Genomic DNA, 19528 nt, shown 5'->3' with positions numbered 1-19528 from the left:
TTATAACTATAACTATATAACTATTATACCTACTATAACTATTATACCTACTATAACTATTATTATACCTACTATAACTACTATAACTATTATACCTACTATAACTATAACTATATACCTACTATAACTACTATAACTACTATAACCTACTATAACTATTAACTACCTACTATAACTATTATAACTATACTATAACTATTATACCTACTATAAACTATTATACTACTATAACTATTATACCTATAACTATTATACCTACTATAACTATAACTATAACTATTATACCTACTATAACTATATAACTATATAACTACTATAACTACTATAACTACTATAACTATTATACCTACTATAACTATTATAACCTACTATAACTATTATAACTATACTACTACTATAACTATAACTACTATAACTACCTACTATAACTATTATACCTACTATAACTACTATACCTACTATAACTACTATACCTACTATAACTATATACCTACTATAACTACTATACCTACTATAACTACTATAACTACTATAACTATAACTATTATAACTATACTACTATATTATAACTACTATAACTATTATACCTACTATAACTACTATAACTATTATACCTACTACCACTACTATAACTACTATAACTACTATAACTACTATAACTATTATACCTACTATAACTACTATAACTACTATAACTATTATACCTACTATAACTATTATACCTATATAACTATTATACCTATAACTACTATAACTACTACTATAACTATTATACCTACTATAACTACTATATACTACTATAACTATTATACCTATTATACTATAACTAAACTATTATACTATAACTACTATATACTACTATTATAACTATAACTACTATAACTATTATACCTACTATAACTACTATACCTATATACTACTATAACTATATAACTACCTACTATAACTATTATACCTACTATAACTATATAACTATATAACTACTATAACTATTATACTACTATACTAACTATTATAACTACTATAACTATTATACCTACTATAACTATTATAACTATAACTATTATAACTATATAACTACTATAACCTATATAACTATTATACCTACTACTATTATAACTACTATAACTACTATAACTACTATACCTAATAACTATTATACTATATAACTACTATACTATATAACTATTATACTATAACTATTATACCTACTATAACTATTATACTATAACTATTATAACTACTATAACTATTATAACTACTATAACTATTATAACTACTATAACTATTATACCTACTATAACTATTATACCTACTATAACTATTATACCTACTATAACTATATAACTACTATAACTATTATACCTACTATAACTATTATAACTACTATAACTATAACTACTATAACTATTATAACTACTACTATAACTAACTACTATAACTATTACTACTATAACTATTATAACTATTATACCTACTATAACTATTATAACTACTATAACTATTATACCTACTATACCTATTATAACTACTATAACTATTATAACTACTATACCTACTATAACTATTATAACTACTATAACTACTATAACTACTATAACTATTATAACTACTATAACTACTATAACTATAACTATATAACTACTATAACTACTATAACTATTATAACTATTATACTACTAAACTATTATAACTACTATAACTATAACCTACTATAACTATTATACCTACTATAACTACTATAACTACTACTACTATAACTACTATAACTATTATAACTACTATAACTATTATAACTATTATACTATATAACTATAACTATATAACTATAACTATAACTATATATACTATAACTACTACTATAACTATTATACCTACTATAACTACTATAACTATTATAACTATTATAACTACTATAACTATTATAACTACTATACTATAACTACTATAACTATATAACTACTATAACTACCTATAACTATTATACCTACTATACTATACCTACTATAACTATAACTACTATAACCTACTATAACTACTATAACTATAACTATATACTACTATAACTATTATACTATTATACCTACTATAACTAATATACTACTATAACTATATATACCTACTATAACTACTATAACTATTATACTACTATAACTATTAACTACCTACTATAACTATTATATAACTATTATACCTACTATAACTATATACTATTATAACTACTATAACTATTATACCTACTATAACTACTATAACTATTATAACTACTATAACTACTATAACTATTATACCTACTATAACTATTATACTATAACTACTATAACTATTATAACTACTATAACTATTATAACTACTATAACTATTATACCTACTATAACTATTATACCTACTATAACTATTATACCTACTATAACTATTATACCTACTATAACTATTATACCTACTATAACTACTATAACTATTATAACTACTATAACTATTATACCTACTATAACTATTATAACTACTATAACTATTAACTATAACTATAAACTACTATAACTATAACTACTATATACCTACTATATTATACTACTATAACTATTATAACTACTATAACTATTATAACTACTATAACTACTATAACTACTAACTACTATAACTATTATACCTACTATAACTATTATAACTACTATAACTACTATAACTACTATAACTACTATAACTATTATACCTACTATAACTATTATACCTACTATAACTAACTATTATACCTACTATATAACTACTATAACTATTATACCTATAACTATAACTATTATAACTACTACTATAACTATTATACCTACTATAACTATTATAACTACTATAACTACTATAACTATTATACCTACTATAACTACTATAACTATTATACCTACTATAACTATTATAACTACTATAACTAACTACTATAATACCTACTATAACTATATAACTACTATAACTACTATAACTATTATACCTACTATAACTATATACTATTATAACTATTATAACTATTATACCTACTATAACTATTATACCTACTATATAACTATTATACCTACTATAACTATTATAACTACTATAACTATATAACTATTATAACTATTATAACTATAACTATTATACCTACTATAACTATTATAACTATAACTATATAACTACTATAACTATAACTATATACCTATATATACTATAACTATATAACTACCTATTATAACTACTATAACTATAACTATTATACCTACTATAACTATATAACTACTATAACTATTATAACTATTATAACTACTATAACCTACTATAACTATTATACCTACTATAACTATTATACCTACTATAACTACTATAACTACTATAACTATTATACCTACTATAACTACTACTATAACTACTATAACTATTATACCTACTATAACTATTACTATAACTACTATAACTACTATAACTATAACTATATACCTACTATAACTATTATACCTATAACTATTATACCTACTATAACTATTATACCTACTATAACTATTATACCTACTATAACTACTATAACTATTATACCTACTATAACTATTATACCTACTATAACTATTATACTATATAACTACTATAACTACTATAACTATTATAACTATTATAACTACTATAACTATTATAACTACTATAACTATTATACTACTATAACTACTATAACTACTATAACTATTATAACTATTATACCTACTATAACTACTATAACTACTATACCTACTATAACTATTATAACTATTATACCTACTATACCTACTATAACTATTATACCTACTATAACTATTATACCTACTATAACTATTATACCTACTATAACTACTATAACTACTATAACTACTATAACTATTATAACTACTATACTATAACTACTATAACTATAACTACTATAACTATTATACCTACTATAACTATTATACCTACTATAACTACTATAACTACCTACTATAACTATTATAACTATAACTATATACCTACTATAACTACTATAACTATATACTATTATAACTACTATAACTATTATAACTATTATATAACTACTATAACTATTATAACTACTATAACTATTATACCTACTATAACTATTATAACTACTATAACTACTATAACTACTATAACTACTATAACTATTATAACTACTATAACTATTATACCTACTATAACTAACTATTATAACTACTATAACTACTATAACTATTATACCTACTATAACTATTATACTACTATAACTATTATAACTACTATAACTATTATACCTACTATAACTACTATAACTACTATAACTATTATACCTACTATAACTATACCTACTATATACTACTATAACTACTATAACTATATACTACTATAACTATATACTATTATAACTATAACTATACCTACTATAACTACTATAACTACTATAACTATTAACTACTATACCTACTATAACTACTATAACTACTATAACTATTATACCTACTATATACCTACTATAACTATTATAACTACTATAACTACTATAACTATTATACCTACTATAACTACTATAACTACTATAACTATTATACCTACTATAACTACTATAACTATTATACCTACTATAACTACTATACCTACTATAACTATTATAACTACTATAACTATTATACCTACTATAACTATTATACTATAACTATAACTATAACTACCTATAACTATTATACTACTATATATACTACTATAACTACTATAACTATATAACTACTATAACTATTATACCTACTATACTACTATAACTATTATACCTACTATAACTATACCTACTACTATATTATACTACTATAACTACTATTATATAACTACTATAACTACTATAACTATTATAGCTACTATAACTATTATACCTACTATAACTATTATAACTACTATAACTACTACCACTACTATAACTACTATAACTATTATACCTACTATAACTACTTTGACTACAGATATTAATAGTATGTCTACTGTGACTAACACCATTACAACAGACCTTTGTGAAATTACTAGCCTGTGTTTATCAGATTGTGTTTATAAATCAGTGGTTCCCAGACATTGTTGTGCCATGACCCAACAAGGTTGGCCATGACCCAACAAGGGTCGGCCATGACCCAACAAGGGTCGGCCATGACCCAACAAGGGTCGGCCATGACCCAACAAGGGTCGGCCATGACCCAACAAGGTTGGCCATGACCCAACAAGGGTCGGCCATGACCCAACAAGGGTCGGCCATGACCCAACAAGGGTCGGCCATGACCCAACAAGGGTCGGCCATGACCCAACAAGGGCCATGACCCAACAAGGGCCATGACCCAACAAGGGCCATGACCCAACAAGGGCCATGACCCAACAACATTTAAATGTTAATCCATCGGATAATGGAAGCAATGTGGTTGACCAGATCTAGAATTTAAGTGGGTGACCCTCCAAAATACTCATTGCTTGGTAAACATGACCACTGACTTGCATCAACAACATGGCCCTGTCCCATTTGGGGGCAGATTACATGATGTTTCTGATATTAAAACGTACACTGAATGTCGAGCTGGAGCGTTGTTGAATTGTCCGATCCGTGTTGATTTTTAGCTATGCAGAAGTACTGTGTATTACCATGGACATTAGCTACTGTGTACATCTGTTCAACTCCTATCACACTGCGTGTTTCGCTCTCGTCGACTGAGTACCAGTTATAGCTGGACACTGGTGGGTTGGCATCACTGATGCAGGTCAGAGTCACTGAACTGCCCTTCAACACTGGACCAGAGGAATTCACTGATACTGACGTGTTTCTGGGAGGATCTGGAGAGAGATTGGTATCTGCATTAATACACAACAAGAACAAGAACAATAACAACAAGAAGAACAAGAAGAACAAGAACAACAAGAAGAACAACAAGAAGAAAAAGAACAAGAAAAAGAACAAGAAAAAGAACAAGAAGAAAAACAAGAAGAACAAGAACAGCATTGTTGAATAACTGTCAAAAATGTTTGGCGATGGTTGAATTGGTCTTGTAGCTACAGTATACATACACTGTACAACCACTTCTATCAGCGTTGAGTTCTGTCCTCCGTGGTCGTTTCTGCCCTCACAGTAAAACTGGTGGACTTCTGCAGACACACTGGTCTCTAGCCTCGTCCCAACCCCAAGCCGTGTCGCCTGGTCTCCCTTCACACTGTACCAAGTGAAGCTGCTTACTGGTGGGTTGCCATTGCTGCTGCAGGTCAGATTCACCATCGCACCATCAAACACGGGTCCAGATGGGGTGACTGACACTGACATGGTTTTAGGACCATCTGGAGGGAAATAGACAATACACATGTTATACTGTATGTGTGACTCAAGGCTTCATTAGCCTCCTGAGCTAAAGCCTTTTTAACACCAGTATTATATAGGCTTATGTATCTTTACAGACTCGAGACTATGTTAGTCTACTGAGCTAAACCCTTGTGAGTGAACAGCTAAAATAGTTTTTATTTACTAACTCTATTTTTTATCAATGTACCAATCGGGCTTCAGGAAGAAGCATAGCACAATTACAGCAGCCATGAAGGTTTTAAATGATATCACTGAAGCCCTTGACAAAGAACAGCACTGTGTCTCACTTTTTACTGATCTCTCTAAGGCTTTTGATACAGTTGATCATGCTATACTAAGGCAGAGATTGTCGAGTGTAGGTCTTTCAGAGCATGCAGTTGCATGGTTTGCTAACCATCTGTCTGATAGAACTCAGTGCACTCTGTTGGATGGGCTCATGTCTGTTAAATTGTCTGTCTGTAATGGTGTGCCACAAGGCTCTGTACTTGGTCCTCTCTTATTCACTATTTATATAAATGATTTAGACAAAAATGTCCAAAATGCACAACTTCATTTTTATGCTGATGGTACTGTTATTTATTGTTGTGCCTCATCTCTCACAAAAGCTTTCCAGAACTTGCAAACTGCTTTTTATACTGTTCAACATACCTTGTGTCAATTGAAGCTTATCCTCAATACTGACAAAACTAAACTAATGGTGTTTTCTAATGCCAGAAATAGACCTCTGAACTTTTCACCTGTTATTACCTGACAGGGCAAGGAGATTGAGGTTGTAACCTCATATAAATATCTTGGAATATTTACTCTCTTTTAAATTGCATATTCAACAGCTTTCAAAAAAATTTAAGCTGAAATTGGGATGTTTTTCTTTTGAAGCCAGGAGGCTAGTATTAGCTACATTTATGCCTTTACTAGACTGTGGGGATATTTTATATATGAATGCTTCCGCTCAGTGTTTGAAATCAATCGACACCCTTTACCATGGCATTTTGATATTTATTTTAACCTGCAAAACCCTTACGCACCACTGCACTTTGTATACCAGGGTTGGCTGGCCTTCTCTAGTCACTCGTAGGCTCAGTCACTGGTAGACTTTTATTTACAAAGCCATTTTGGGTTTACTACCTTTTTATTTGTGCATTTTTATTGTTCAGAAATGTGGTGGGTACTCTCTTCGTTCGCTGGACTTTATCCTGCTAACTGTTCCAGATGTCCGAACTGAATTTGGTAAAAGGGCTTTTCTGCGCCATCGTCTTGGAACACCTTACAAAATACGTTTAAACTGGAAGAACTTGTCCCGATTGGTGTTTTTAAATCACTGATGAAGGATTTTGAGGCTGATTCTCTGACCTGTCAATGTCTTTAATTTGCTGTTTTATGATTTTGTTATACACTTGAGAATTAAATGGTTTTTACTAGATTACTTGTAGTTTTTCATGTTGTTTGTCTGTAATTTTTGTAATGACTTGGTGCTGCCTATCTTGGCCAGGACGCTCTTGAAAAAAATATTTTAAATCTCAATGAGCCCTTCCTGGTTAAATAAAGGTTCAATTTTTAAAAAAGACATAAAGCCTTGTTGATATTTATAATGTAAGTGACATTTAAGCAGACACTTTTAGCCAAAAGCAACTTAAAGTCATGCGTGCATACATTTAACATATGGGTGGTCCCCCCCGGAAACTGAACCTACAACCCTGAACGGAGGGAGTGCTATGCTCTACCAACTGAGATACAGAGGGCCACAGACAAGCTTACTGTACTCTGGTTGCTTGAACACACTCCACTACACTTACACCACACGGTTACTTTAGTGATCGTTGAATGATGTGCTCCACACATATTCTTGGCTTCACAGTAGAAGTGGGTATTGTCCGCCCAGATTTTGGTCCTCAGGACCGGCCCATAGCCTGTAGATCTGGTGTCACCCGCTCTCACTGAGTACCAGCGGTAGCTGATCCCTGCTGGGTTGGCATCGCTGCTGCAGGTCAGAGTCACTGAACTGCCCTCTAACACTTCGCCAGAGGGAATCACAGATACTGACGTGTTCCTGGGAGGATCTGGAAGGAAAGGAAACATAAAAATGATCATCTTATCATGTCAACAAATTAATAAAACCAAATTAATGTCAACAAAACAGCAACAAACACAAAAAAAAACAGTTTGAGCTGACAGATTATATATATTTTTAATTAAGAATACACTCCAATAAAAAAGGTCAGAGGTCAGAGGTCAGGGGTCAGGGGTGATACAGTTTTTAAATATTTTTTTTATTTATATTTATCCATTATTTTACCAGGTCAGTTGACTGAGAACACGTTCTCATTTACAGCAACGACCTGGGGAATTAGGAGGGGATACAGGGAGAGGAGGGGGATGAATGAGGGGAGAGGAGGGGGGAATGAGGGGATGAATGAGGGGATGAATGAGGAGGGGGATGAATGAGGGGAGAGGAGGAGGGATGAATGAGGGGGGGAGAGGGGAGGGGAATAGTTACAGGGGAGAGGAGGGGATGAATGAGGGGAGAGGAGGGGGATGAATGAGGGGAGAGGGGGGGGGATGAATGAGGGGAGAGGAGGGGGATGAATGATGAGGGGAATAGTTAGGAGGGGGATGAATGAGGGGAGAGGAGGGGATGAATGAATGAGGGGAGAGGAGGAGGGATGAATGATGGGAGAGGGGGAATAATTACAGGGGAGAGGAGGGGATGAATGAGGGGAGAGGAGGGGGATGAATGAGGGGAGAGGAGGGAGGGATGAATGAGGGAGGGGGGAGAATGGAGGGAGGGGGATGAATGAGGGGAGAGGAGGGGGATGAATGAGGGGAGAGGGGGGATGAATGAGGGGAGATGAATGAGGGAGGAGATGAATGATGGGAGAGGGGGGGGAATGAATGAGGGGAGAGGAGGGGATGAATGAGGGGAGAGGAGGGGGATGAAGGAGGGGAGATGAATGGGGGAGGGGGATGAAGGAGGGGATGAAGGAGGGGAGGGAGGGATGAATGATGGGAGGGGATGAATGAGGGGAGGGGGATGAATGAGGGGAGAGGAGGGGGATGAATGAGGGAGAGGAGGGGATGAATGAGGGAGAGGAGGGGGATGAATGAGGGAGAGGAGGGGGATGAATGAGGGGATGAGGAGGGGAGATGAATGAGGGGAGAGGAGGGGGATGAATGAGGGGAGAGGAGGGGAATGAATGAGGGGAGAGGAGGGGGATGAATGAGGGGAGAGGAGGGGGATGAATGAGGGGAGAGGAGGGGGGATGAATGAGGGGGAGAGGAGGGAATGAATGAGGGGAGAGGAGGGGGATGAATGAGGGGAGAGGAGGGGAATGAATGAGGGGAGAGGAGGGGGATGAATGAGGGGAGAGCAGGGGGGATGAATGAGGGGAGAGGAGGAGGGATGAATGATGGGAGAGGGGGGAATAGTTACAGGGGAGAGGAGGGGGATGAATGAGGGGAGAGGAGGAGGATGAAGGAGGGGAGAGGAGGGGGATGAAGGAGGGGAGAGGAGGGGGATGAATGAGGGGAGAGGAGGGGGATGAATGAGGGGAGAGGAGGGGGATGAATGAGGGGAGAGGAGGGGGATGAATGAGGGGAGAGGAGGGGATGAATGAGGGGAGAGGAGGGGGATGAATGAGGGGGGAGAGGAGGGGGATGAATGAGGGGAGAATGAGGAGAGGGGGATGAATGAGGGGAGAGGAGAGGGATGAATGAGGGGAGAAGGAGGGGATGGGGAATGAGGGGAGAGGAGGGGGGATGAATGAGGAAGGACATGAATGAGGGAGAGGAGGGGATGAATGAGGGGGAGAGTGAGGGGGATGAATGAGGGGAGGGGATGGAGAGGAGGGATGAATGATGGGAGAGGAGGGGGATGAATGAGGGGAGAGGAGGGGGATGAATGAGGGGAGAGGAGGGGGATGAATGAGGGGAGAGGAGGGGGATGAATGAGGGGAGAGGAGGGGGATGAATGAGGGGGAGAGGAGGGGATGAATGAGGGGAGAGGAATGGGAATGAATGAGGGGAGAGGAGGAGGGATGAATGATGGGAGAGGAGGGGATGAATGAGGGGAGAGGAGGGGGAATGAGGAGGAGGGGATGAATGAGGGGAGAGGAGGAGGGGGGGTGAATGAGGGGAGAGGAGGAGGGATGAAGGAGGGGAGAGGAGGGGGTGAATGAGGGGGAGGAGGGGGATGAATGAGGGGAGAGCAGGGGGATGAATGAGGGAGAGGAGGAGGGATGAATGATGGGAGAGGGGGAATAGTTACAGGGGAGAGGAGGGGGATGAATGAAGGAGGAGAGGAGGAGGATGAAGGAGGGAGAGGAGGGGAATGAAGGGAGGGGATGAATGAGGAAAATGAATGAGGGGAGAGGAGGGGGATGAATGAGGGGAGAGGAGGGGATGAATGAGGGGAGAGGAGGGGGGATGAATATAAAACAGAGGATGGATGAACTAACCTAAATGACAGAGTTTAATGGCTGAGGAAAACTGAGGGGATGAAATACTAACCTACAATGACAGAGTTAATGGGTGACACTGATGGATCAACAACATATTAACAATACTAACCTAAATGACAGATGAAAAAGGGTACAGAGGAAGGGGGATACCTTCTCTCCTGAATGAGGGGAGAGGAGGGGGTATCTCTGTATGAATGAGGGGACTTAGGAAGGACACCTATCTCTGTAGTGACTGGGTGTATTGACTGGGTGTATTGATACACTGAGTTAGGAAGGATGCCTGTATCTTTGTAGTAACTGGGTGTTGATACTGAGTTTGGAGGGGAGGTAGTGACTGGGTGTATTGACCATGAGTTAGGAAGGACGCCTGTATCTTTGTATGAGGGTGTAGAGGAGTAACTGTCTGACTGGGTGTATGAATGAGTTAGGAAGGATGCCTGTATCTTTGTAGTGACTGGGTGTATTGATAATAAGGACACCTGTACACTTTGTAGTGACTGGGTAACATCTTTGGTGACTGGGTGTATTGAACACTGAGGGGAAGGAGGCCTGTATCTCTGTAACTGGGTGTATTGATGAAGGAAGGATGCCTGTATCTTGGTAGTGACTGGGTGTATTGAATGAGGGAAGGACACCTCTATCTTTGTAGTGACTGGGTGTATATACACCATCCAAAGTTAATGAATAGGAGGGAGTGTGAGGTAGTCATAAAAAAATAATCTTATGAAAATGAGGAAGTTGTTATGTGAATTGTTAGCAAATATTTACTCTTGAAATGATTTACAAGGATACATTTTAACTTTGAATTATTTATTAATCTATAACAATGTATAAAACCATCATTCCCTGACATTATTGACCTTCATGTAACAGCTGGCATTCAGACTATAACACAACCAAAATGTGTAAAAACAAAACAATCAAATTATGCAACACTTCAAGTAACATCTACCACAACTACAACATATTTTAGACCATGCCCCAAATATGCTAATAAGCCCCAACACTTCCAGTAACATCTGGCACAAATACAACATATTTTAGACCATGCCCCCAAATATGCTAATAAGCCCCAACACTTCCAGTAACATCTGGCACAAATACAACATATTTTAGACCATGCCCCCAAATATGCTAATAAGCCCCAACACTTCCAGTAACAGCTGGCACAAATACAACATATTTTAGACCATGCCATGCCCCCAAAACATATTTTAACCAAGTCCTAATAAGCAACACTTCCAGTAACAGCTGGCACAAATACAACATATTTTAGACCAAGCCCCCAAATATGCTAATAAGCCCCAACACTTCCAGTAACATCTGGCACAAATACAACATATTTTAGACCATGCCCCCAAATATGCTAACAAGCCCCAACACTTCCAGTAACAGCTGGCACAAATACAACATATTTTAGACCAAGCCCCCAAATATTCTAATAAGCCCCAACACTTCCAGTAACAGCTGGCACAAATACAACATATTTTAGACCAAGCCCCCAAATATGCTAATACGCCCCAACACTTCCAGTAACAGCTGGCACAAATACAACATATTTTAGACCAAGCCCCCAAATATGCTAACAAGCCCCAATACTTCCAGTAACAGCTGGCACAAATACAACATATTTTAGACCATGCCCCCAAATATGCTAACAAGCCCCAACACTTCCAGTAACAGCTGGCACAAATACAACATATTTTAGACCATGCTAACCCTGGCAAACTATTTTAACTAATACCTACCCCCAACACTTCCAGTAACAGCTGGCACAAATACAACATATTTTAGACCATGCCCCCCAACACTTCCAAATATGCTAATACAACATATTTTAGCCATGCCCCCAAATATCCAGTAACAGCTGGCACAAATACAACATATTTTAGACCATGCCCCCAAATATGCTAATACGCACCAACACTTCCAGTAACAGCGGGCACAAATACAACATATTTTAGACCAAGCCCCAAATATGCTAATAAGCCCCAACACTTCCAGTAACAGCTGGCACAAATACAACATATTTTAGACCATGCCCCAAATATGCTAATACGCCCCAACACTTCCAGTAACAGCTGGCACAAATACAAAATATTTTAGACCAAGCCCCCAAATATGCTAATAGGCCCCAACACTTCCAGTAACAGCTGGCACAAATACAACATATTTTAGACCAAGCCCCCAAATATGCTAATAGGCCCCAACACTTCCAGTAACAGCTGGCACAAATACAACATATTTTAGACCATGCCCCATTATATGCTAATAATCCCTCCACCAGCACATTGCCCCACCCACATTTCAAGGTTCAGAAATGATTGTTCCTTACATTGAATATATTGGGTAGAAAATGTCCCATTATACTACATCTTTACCCATAAAGGCACTGACCATTAGCATGTGAGTTACCTAACAACCATAAATGCATCTAAAGTATCATATATGTACGGAGCATTCAGAAAGTATTCAGACCCCTTCCATTCTTTTCCACATTTTGCTACGTTACAGCCTTATTTTTAAATGTTTTAAAACATTTCATTTTTCCTCATCAATCTACACACATTACCCTATAAAAAAACAGGTTTTTATACATTTTTGAAATATCACATTTACATTAGTATTCAGACCCTCTACGCACGCTGCCACCACCATGCTTCACTGTAGGGATGGTCCAAGGTTTCCTCCAGACGTGATGCTGCCACCACCATGCTTCACCATAGGGATGGTGTAAGGTTTCATCCAGACGTGATGCTGCCACCACCATGCTTCACCATAGGGATGGTGTAAGGTTTCATCCAGACGTGATGCTGCCACCACCATGCTTCACCGTAGGGATGGTGCAAGGTTTCCTCCAGACGTGATGCTGCCACCACCATGCTTCACCGTAGGGATGGTTCAAGGTTTCCTCCAGACGTGATGCTGCCACCACCATGCTTCACCGTAGGGATGGTGCAAGGTTTCCTCCAGATGTGATGCTTGGCGTTCAGGCCAAAGAGTTCAATCTTGGTTTCGTCAGACCAGAGAATCTTGTTTATTGTGGTTCATGTGCCTTTTACTGAGGAGTGGCTTCCGTCTGGCCACTCTTATCATAAAGTCCTGATTGGTGTAGTGCTGCAGAGATGGTTGTCCTTCTGGAAGATTCTCCCATCTTCACAGAGGAACTCTGGAGATCTGTTAGAGTGACCATCGGGTTCTTGGTCATCTCCCTGACCAAGGCCCTTCTCCCCCGATTGCTCAGTTTGGCCGGGCGGCCAGCTCTAGGAAGAGTCGGTTCCAAACTTCTTCCATTTAAGAATGATGGAAGCTACTGTGTTCTTGGGGACCTTCAATGCTGCCAGAATTGTTTGTTACCCTCTCTCAGACCTGTCCTGCGACACAATCGTGTCTCGGAGCTCTAGGGACAATTCCTTCAACCTCATGGCTTGGTTTTTTGCTCTGAGATGCACTGTCAACTGTGGGACCTTATATAGACAGGTGTGTGCCTTTCCAAATCATGTCCAATCAATTGAATTTACCACAGGTGGACTCCAATCAAGTTGTTGAAACATCTCAAGGATGATCAATGGAAACAGGATGCACTTGAGCTGAATTTCGAGCCTCATAGCAAAGGGTCTGAATACTTAAGTAAATAAGGAATTTCTGTTTTTAATTTTAAACTGCCTGTTTTTGCTTAGTCATTATGGGTTATTAGATGGGGGGGGAACATGATAATTTCATCAATTTTAGAATAAGGTTGTAACGTAACAAAATGTGGAAAAAGTCAAAGGGTCTGAATACTTTCCGAATACACTGTATAACTGTCCAACCTGTTATTGGTTCTACATGGAACCAGAGGGTTCTTCATGAGGATTATAAAAATAAAAAAGGGTTGTACGTGGAACTCAAAAAGGTTCCCCCATAGGGACAAATGACAGAATGTCTATTGTTTTTAATCTTTTCACGATCTTTCTCAATCGTCATCATACCCGCAGAGCCGGTGGTGTAGCGGGAAATTCAGTTCACTGGCAACAAAGAGGTTGTGAGTTCAAAGTCCCAGTGAGATTGACTCCCAAGTAATCAGAATACAGTAAGTCATCAGAATACAGGAAGTAATCAGAATACAGGATGTCATCAGAATACAGGAAGTAATCAGAATACAGGAAATAATCAGAATACAGTAAGTCATCAGAATACAGGAAGTCATCAGAATACAGGAAGTCATCAGAATACAGGAAATAATCAGAATACAGTAAGTAATCAGAATACAGAATCAGAATACAGTAAGTCATCAGAATACAGTAAGTCATCAGAATACAGTAAGTCATCAGAATACAGGAAGTAATCAGAATACAGTAAGTAATCAGAATACAGGAAATAATCAGAATACAGTAAGTCATCAGAATACAGGAAGTAATCAGAATACAGTAAGTCATCAGAATACAGGAAGTAATCAGAATACAGGAAGTAATCAGAATACAGGAAGTAATCAGAATACAGTAAGTAATCAGAATACAGGAAATAATCAGAATACAGTAAGTCATCAGAATACAGGAAATAATCAGAATACAGTAAGTCATCAGAATACAGGACATCAGAATACAGGAATAATCAGAATATCAGTACAGTAATCAGAATACAGTAAGTCATCAGAATACAGTAAGTAAGTAATCAGAATACAGTAAGTCATCAGAATACAGGAAGTAATCAGAATACAGTAAGTAATCAGAATACAGTAAGTAATCAGAATACAGGAAGTCATCAGAATACAGGAAGTAATCAGAATACAGCAGCAAACTGTCCTTAACAGTAATAATTCCTTAAAAATGCAGCAATGTTTTGTATATTTACCATATTTCCACTGCAATCAGTAACTGGGATTGTTTTTCTTACAGTGTAATGAAGAACCCTCTGGTTCTATCAGTGTAATGAAGAATCCTCTGGTTCTATCAGTGTAATGAAGAACCCTCTGGATCTATCAGTGTAATGAAGAACCCCCTGGATCTATCAGTGGAACCCTCTGGTTCTATCAGTGTAATGAAGAACCCTATGGTTCTATCAGTGGAACCCTCTGGATCTATCAGTGTAATGAAGAACCCTCTGGTTCTATCAGTGTAATGGAACCCTCTGGTTCTATCAGTGTAATGAAGAACCCTCTGGTATCTATATCAGTGTAATGAAGAACCCTCTGGATCTATCAGTGTAATGAAGAACCCTCTGGTTCTATCAGTGTAATGAAGAACCCTCTGGTTCTATCAGTGTAATGAAGAACCTTCTGGTTCTATCAGTGTAATGAAGAACCCTCTGGTTCTATCAGTGTAATGAAGAACCCTCTGGTTCTATCAGTGTAATGAAGAACCCTCTGGACCTATCAGTGTAATGAAGAACTCTCTGGATCTATCAGTGTAATGAAGAAACCTCTGGACCTATAAGTGTAATGAAGAACCCTCTAGTTTCTATCCACTGTTTGGAATACCTATGGTACTCACTAGTGCAATGTTCCTTCCACCCCTCCTTGACTATCAGGGTAATGAAACACACAGAACCTCTGGACCTATCAGTTTGTCAATGAAGAACCCTCTGTTTCTATCAGTGGACACCTACTATGGTTAGTAAAAGATGATACAGTTTATAATTAAAACCCTTCTGGTTAACCATCTCATTGAACCATTACAATGGACATTCTATCAGTATTTATAAATAACCTCTCTGGATCTATTCAGTGTTAATGAATCTTTTTTTTATTTACCCTCTGGATCTAAAGTGCTAATGATCCTAGAACCCTCTGGTTCTATCAGTGTAATGAAGAACCCTCTGGTTCTATCAGTGTAATGAAGAACCTTTTCTATCAGTGTAAATTCCAAGAACCCTGGTTACTTGTCACTGTAATGAAGAAAAACCAGTTTTCTGGAACTATTAGTGTAATGAAGAACTCTTAACTGGTTCTATCAGTGTAATGAAGAAACCTCTGTTCCTATCAGTGTAATGAACTGAACCTTAGTTTCTATTCCCAGGGCTGGGTTCAACCCTGATTAGGTCTCTATTCCCAGGGCTGTTCATGAAGAACCCTTAGTGGTTCTATCAGTGTAATGAACTGAACCCTCTGGATCTATCAGTGTAATGAAGAACCCTCTGTTCTATTCAACAGGGCTGGGTTCAACAGGACTGAGAACCTGAGTTATGGTTCTATTCAGTGTAATGAAGAACCCTTAGTGGTTCTATTCCCAGGGCTGTTCAATGAAGAACCCTCTGGTCTCTATTCCCAGGGCTGGGTTCATGAAGAACTGAGTCTGGTTCTGTTCAGTGGGTTCAATGAACTGAACCCTCTGTTCCCTCATAAATGAGTTAGTCTTCTGTTCCCAGGGCTGGGTTCACCAGGACTGAAGTGGTCTCTGTTCCCAGGGCTGGGTTCAACAGAGACTGGATTAGTGGTCTCTGTTCCCCAGGGCTTCTGTTCAACTGAAATGAGTTAGTGGTCTCTGTTCCCAGGGGCTGGGTTCAACCACTGACCTCTGTTCCCAGGGCTGGGTTCAACAGGACTGAGTTAGTTCTCTGTTCCCAGGGCTGGACAGCAGGTTTGGGGTCTCTGTTCCATTTCAATTTGACCCCAACCCTCTGTTCCCAGGGCTGGGTTCAACAAACTACTTAGTTCTCTGTTCCCAGATGAACAGTTTATAATTATTAAACTGTTCCCAATTGATTAACCTGATTGACCTTGTTCCCATGGGTTCAATTGACATAATTAGAGGTCTCTGTTATAAATTCAAATGCTGATCTAGGATTAGGTTCCTCCTGTTAATGTAATCTTTTTTATTTATTCTGATCTAAAAGGCTACACTGATCTCTAGATAAGCTGTCCTACTGAGTTAATCGCTCTGTTCCTTTAGAAATGGGGCCCCTGAAATGTCCTGGACCTGCCCACTGATCTTAGTGATCTGACAGGATGTTTTCATTTCAAGCTAAATTCCAAGAAATTGATTACGTTGTGACTGGGAGGAAACAGGCAAAACAGCAGTTTTTCTGGAACTGAGTTAGTGGTCTCTGTTCCCAGGGCTTCTGTTCAACTGAACTGAGTTAGTGGTCTCTGTTCCCAGGGCTGGGTTCAACAGGACTGAGTTAGTGGTCTCTGTTCCCAGGGCTTCTGTTCAACTGAACTGAGTTAGTGGTCTCTGTTCCCAGGGCTGGGTTCAACAGGACTGAGTTAGTGGTCTCTGTTCCCAGGGCTGGGTTCAACAGGACTGAGTTAGTGGTCTCTGTTCCCAGGGCTTCTGTTCAACTGAACTGAGTTAGTGGTCTCTGTTCCCAGGGCTGGGTTCAACAGGACTGAGTTAGTGGTCTCTGTTCCCAGGGCTGGGTTCAACAGGACTGAGTTAGTGGTCTCTGTTCCCAGGGCTGGGTTCAACAGGACTGAGTTAGTGGTCTCTGTTCCCAGGGCTTCTGTTCAACTGAACTGAGTTAGTGGTCTCTGTTCCCAGGGCTGGGTTCAACAGGACTGAGTTAGTGGTCTCTGTTCCCAGGGCTGGGTTCAACAGGACTGAGTTAGTGGTCTCTGTTCCCAGGGCTGGGTTCAACAGGACTGAGTTAGTGGTCTCTGTTCCCAGGGCTGGGTTCAACAGGACTGAGTTAGTGGTCTCTGTTCCCAGGGCTTCTGTTCAACTGAACTGAGTTAGTGGTCTCTGTTCCCAGGGCTGGGTTCAACAGGACTGAGTTAGTGGTCTCTGTTCCCAGGGCTGGGTTCAACAGGACTGAGTTAGTGGTCTCTGTTCCCAGGGCTTCTGTTCAACTGAAATGAGTTAGTGGTCTCTGTTCCCAGGGCTGGGTTCAACAGGACTGAGTTAGTGGTCTCTGTTCCCAGGGCTTCTGTTCAACTGAACTGAGTTAGTGGTCTCTGTTCCCAGGGCTGGGTTCAACAGGACTGAGTTAGTGGTCTCTGTTCACAGGGCTGGGTTCAACAGGACTGAGTTAGTGGTCTCTGTTCCCAGGGCTGGGTTCAACAGGACTGAGTTAGTGGTCTCTGTTCCCAGGGCTGGGTTCAACAGAACTGAGTTAGTATTCTGTCTGTTCCCAGGGCTTCTGTTCAACAGAACTGAGTTAGTGGTCTCTGTTCCCAGGGCTGGGTTCAACAGAACTGAGTTAGTGGTCTCTGTTCCCAGGGCTGGGTTCAACAGGACTGAGTTAGTGGTCTCTGTTCCCAGGGCTGGGTTCAACAGGACTGAGTTAGTGGTCTCTGTTCCCAGGGCTGGGTTCAACAGGACTGAGTTAGTGGTCTCTGTTCCCAGGGCTGGGTTCAACAGGACTGAGTTAGTGGTCTCTGTTCCCAGGGCTGGGTTCAACAGGACTGAGTTAGTGGTCTCTGTTCCCAGGGCTGGGTTCAACAGGACTGAGTTAGTGGTCTCTGTTCCCAGGGCTGGGTTCAACAACACTGAGTTAGTGGTCTCTGTTCCCAGGGCTGGGTTCAACAGGACTGAGTTAGTGGTCTCTGTTCCCAGGGCTGGGTTCAACAGGACTGAGTTAGTGGTCTCTTTTCCCAGGGCTTCTGTTCAACTGAACTGAGTTAGTGGTCTCTGTTCCCAGGGCTGGGTTCAACAGGACTGAGTTAGTGGTCTCTGTTCCCAGGGCTGGGTTCAACAGGACTGAGTTAGTGGTCTCTGTTCCCAGGGCTTCTGTTCAACTGAAATGAGTTAGTGGTCTCTGTTCCCAGGGCTGGGTTCAACAGGACTGAGTTAGTGGTCTCTGTTCCCAGGGC

The 19528-nt window shown here is 38.7% G+C and overlaps 1 protein-coding gene across 1 annotated transcript in view; it reads right to left on the bottom strand.

Moving 5' to 3' along the window:
• The window catches only part of LOC135573743 (B-cell receptor CD22-like), a 57540-nt gene that overhangs the window by 16850 nt on the left and 21162 nt on the right, over positions 1-19528 (bottom strand). The window contains exons 2-4 of the mRNA XM_065023438.1: positions 8140-8403; positions 6061-6324; positions 5641-5829 (exon numbers count right to left, since the gene is read on the bottom strand). Coding sequence (XP_064879510.1) covers positions 5641-5829; positions 6061-6324; positions 8140-8403 — 717 coding nt within the window. The remainder of the gene's footprint in view (positions 1-5640; positions 5830-6060; positions 6325-8139; positions 8404-19528) is intronic.

Source organism: Oncorhynchus nerka, linkage group LG10, assembly GCF_034236695.1.
Source record: "Oncorhynchus nerka isolate Pitt River linkage group LG10, Oner_Uvic_2.0, whole genome shotgun sequence".
In the NCBI taxonomy this organism is placed as follows: Eukaryota; Metazoa; Chordata; class Actinopteri; order Salmoniformes; family Salmonidae; genus Oncorhynchus; species Oncorhynchus nerka.
The sequence above is the reverse complement of the archived record's forward strand: the minus strand, read 5'-3'. Positions and strand labels throughout refer to the sequence as shown.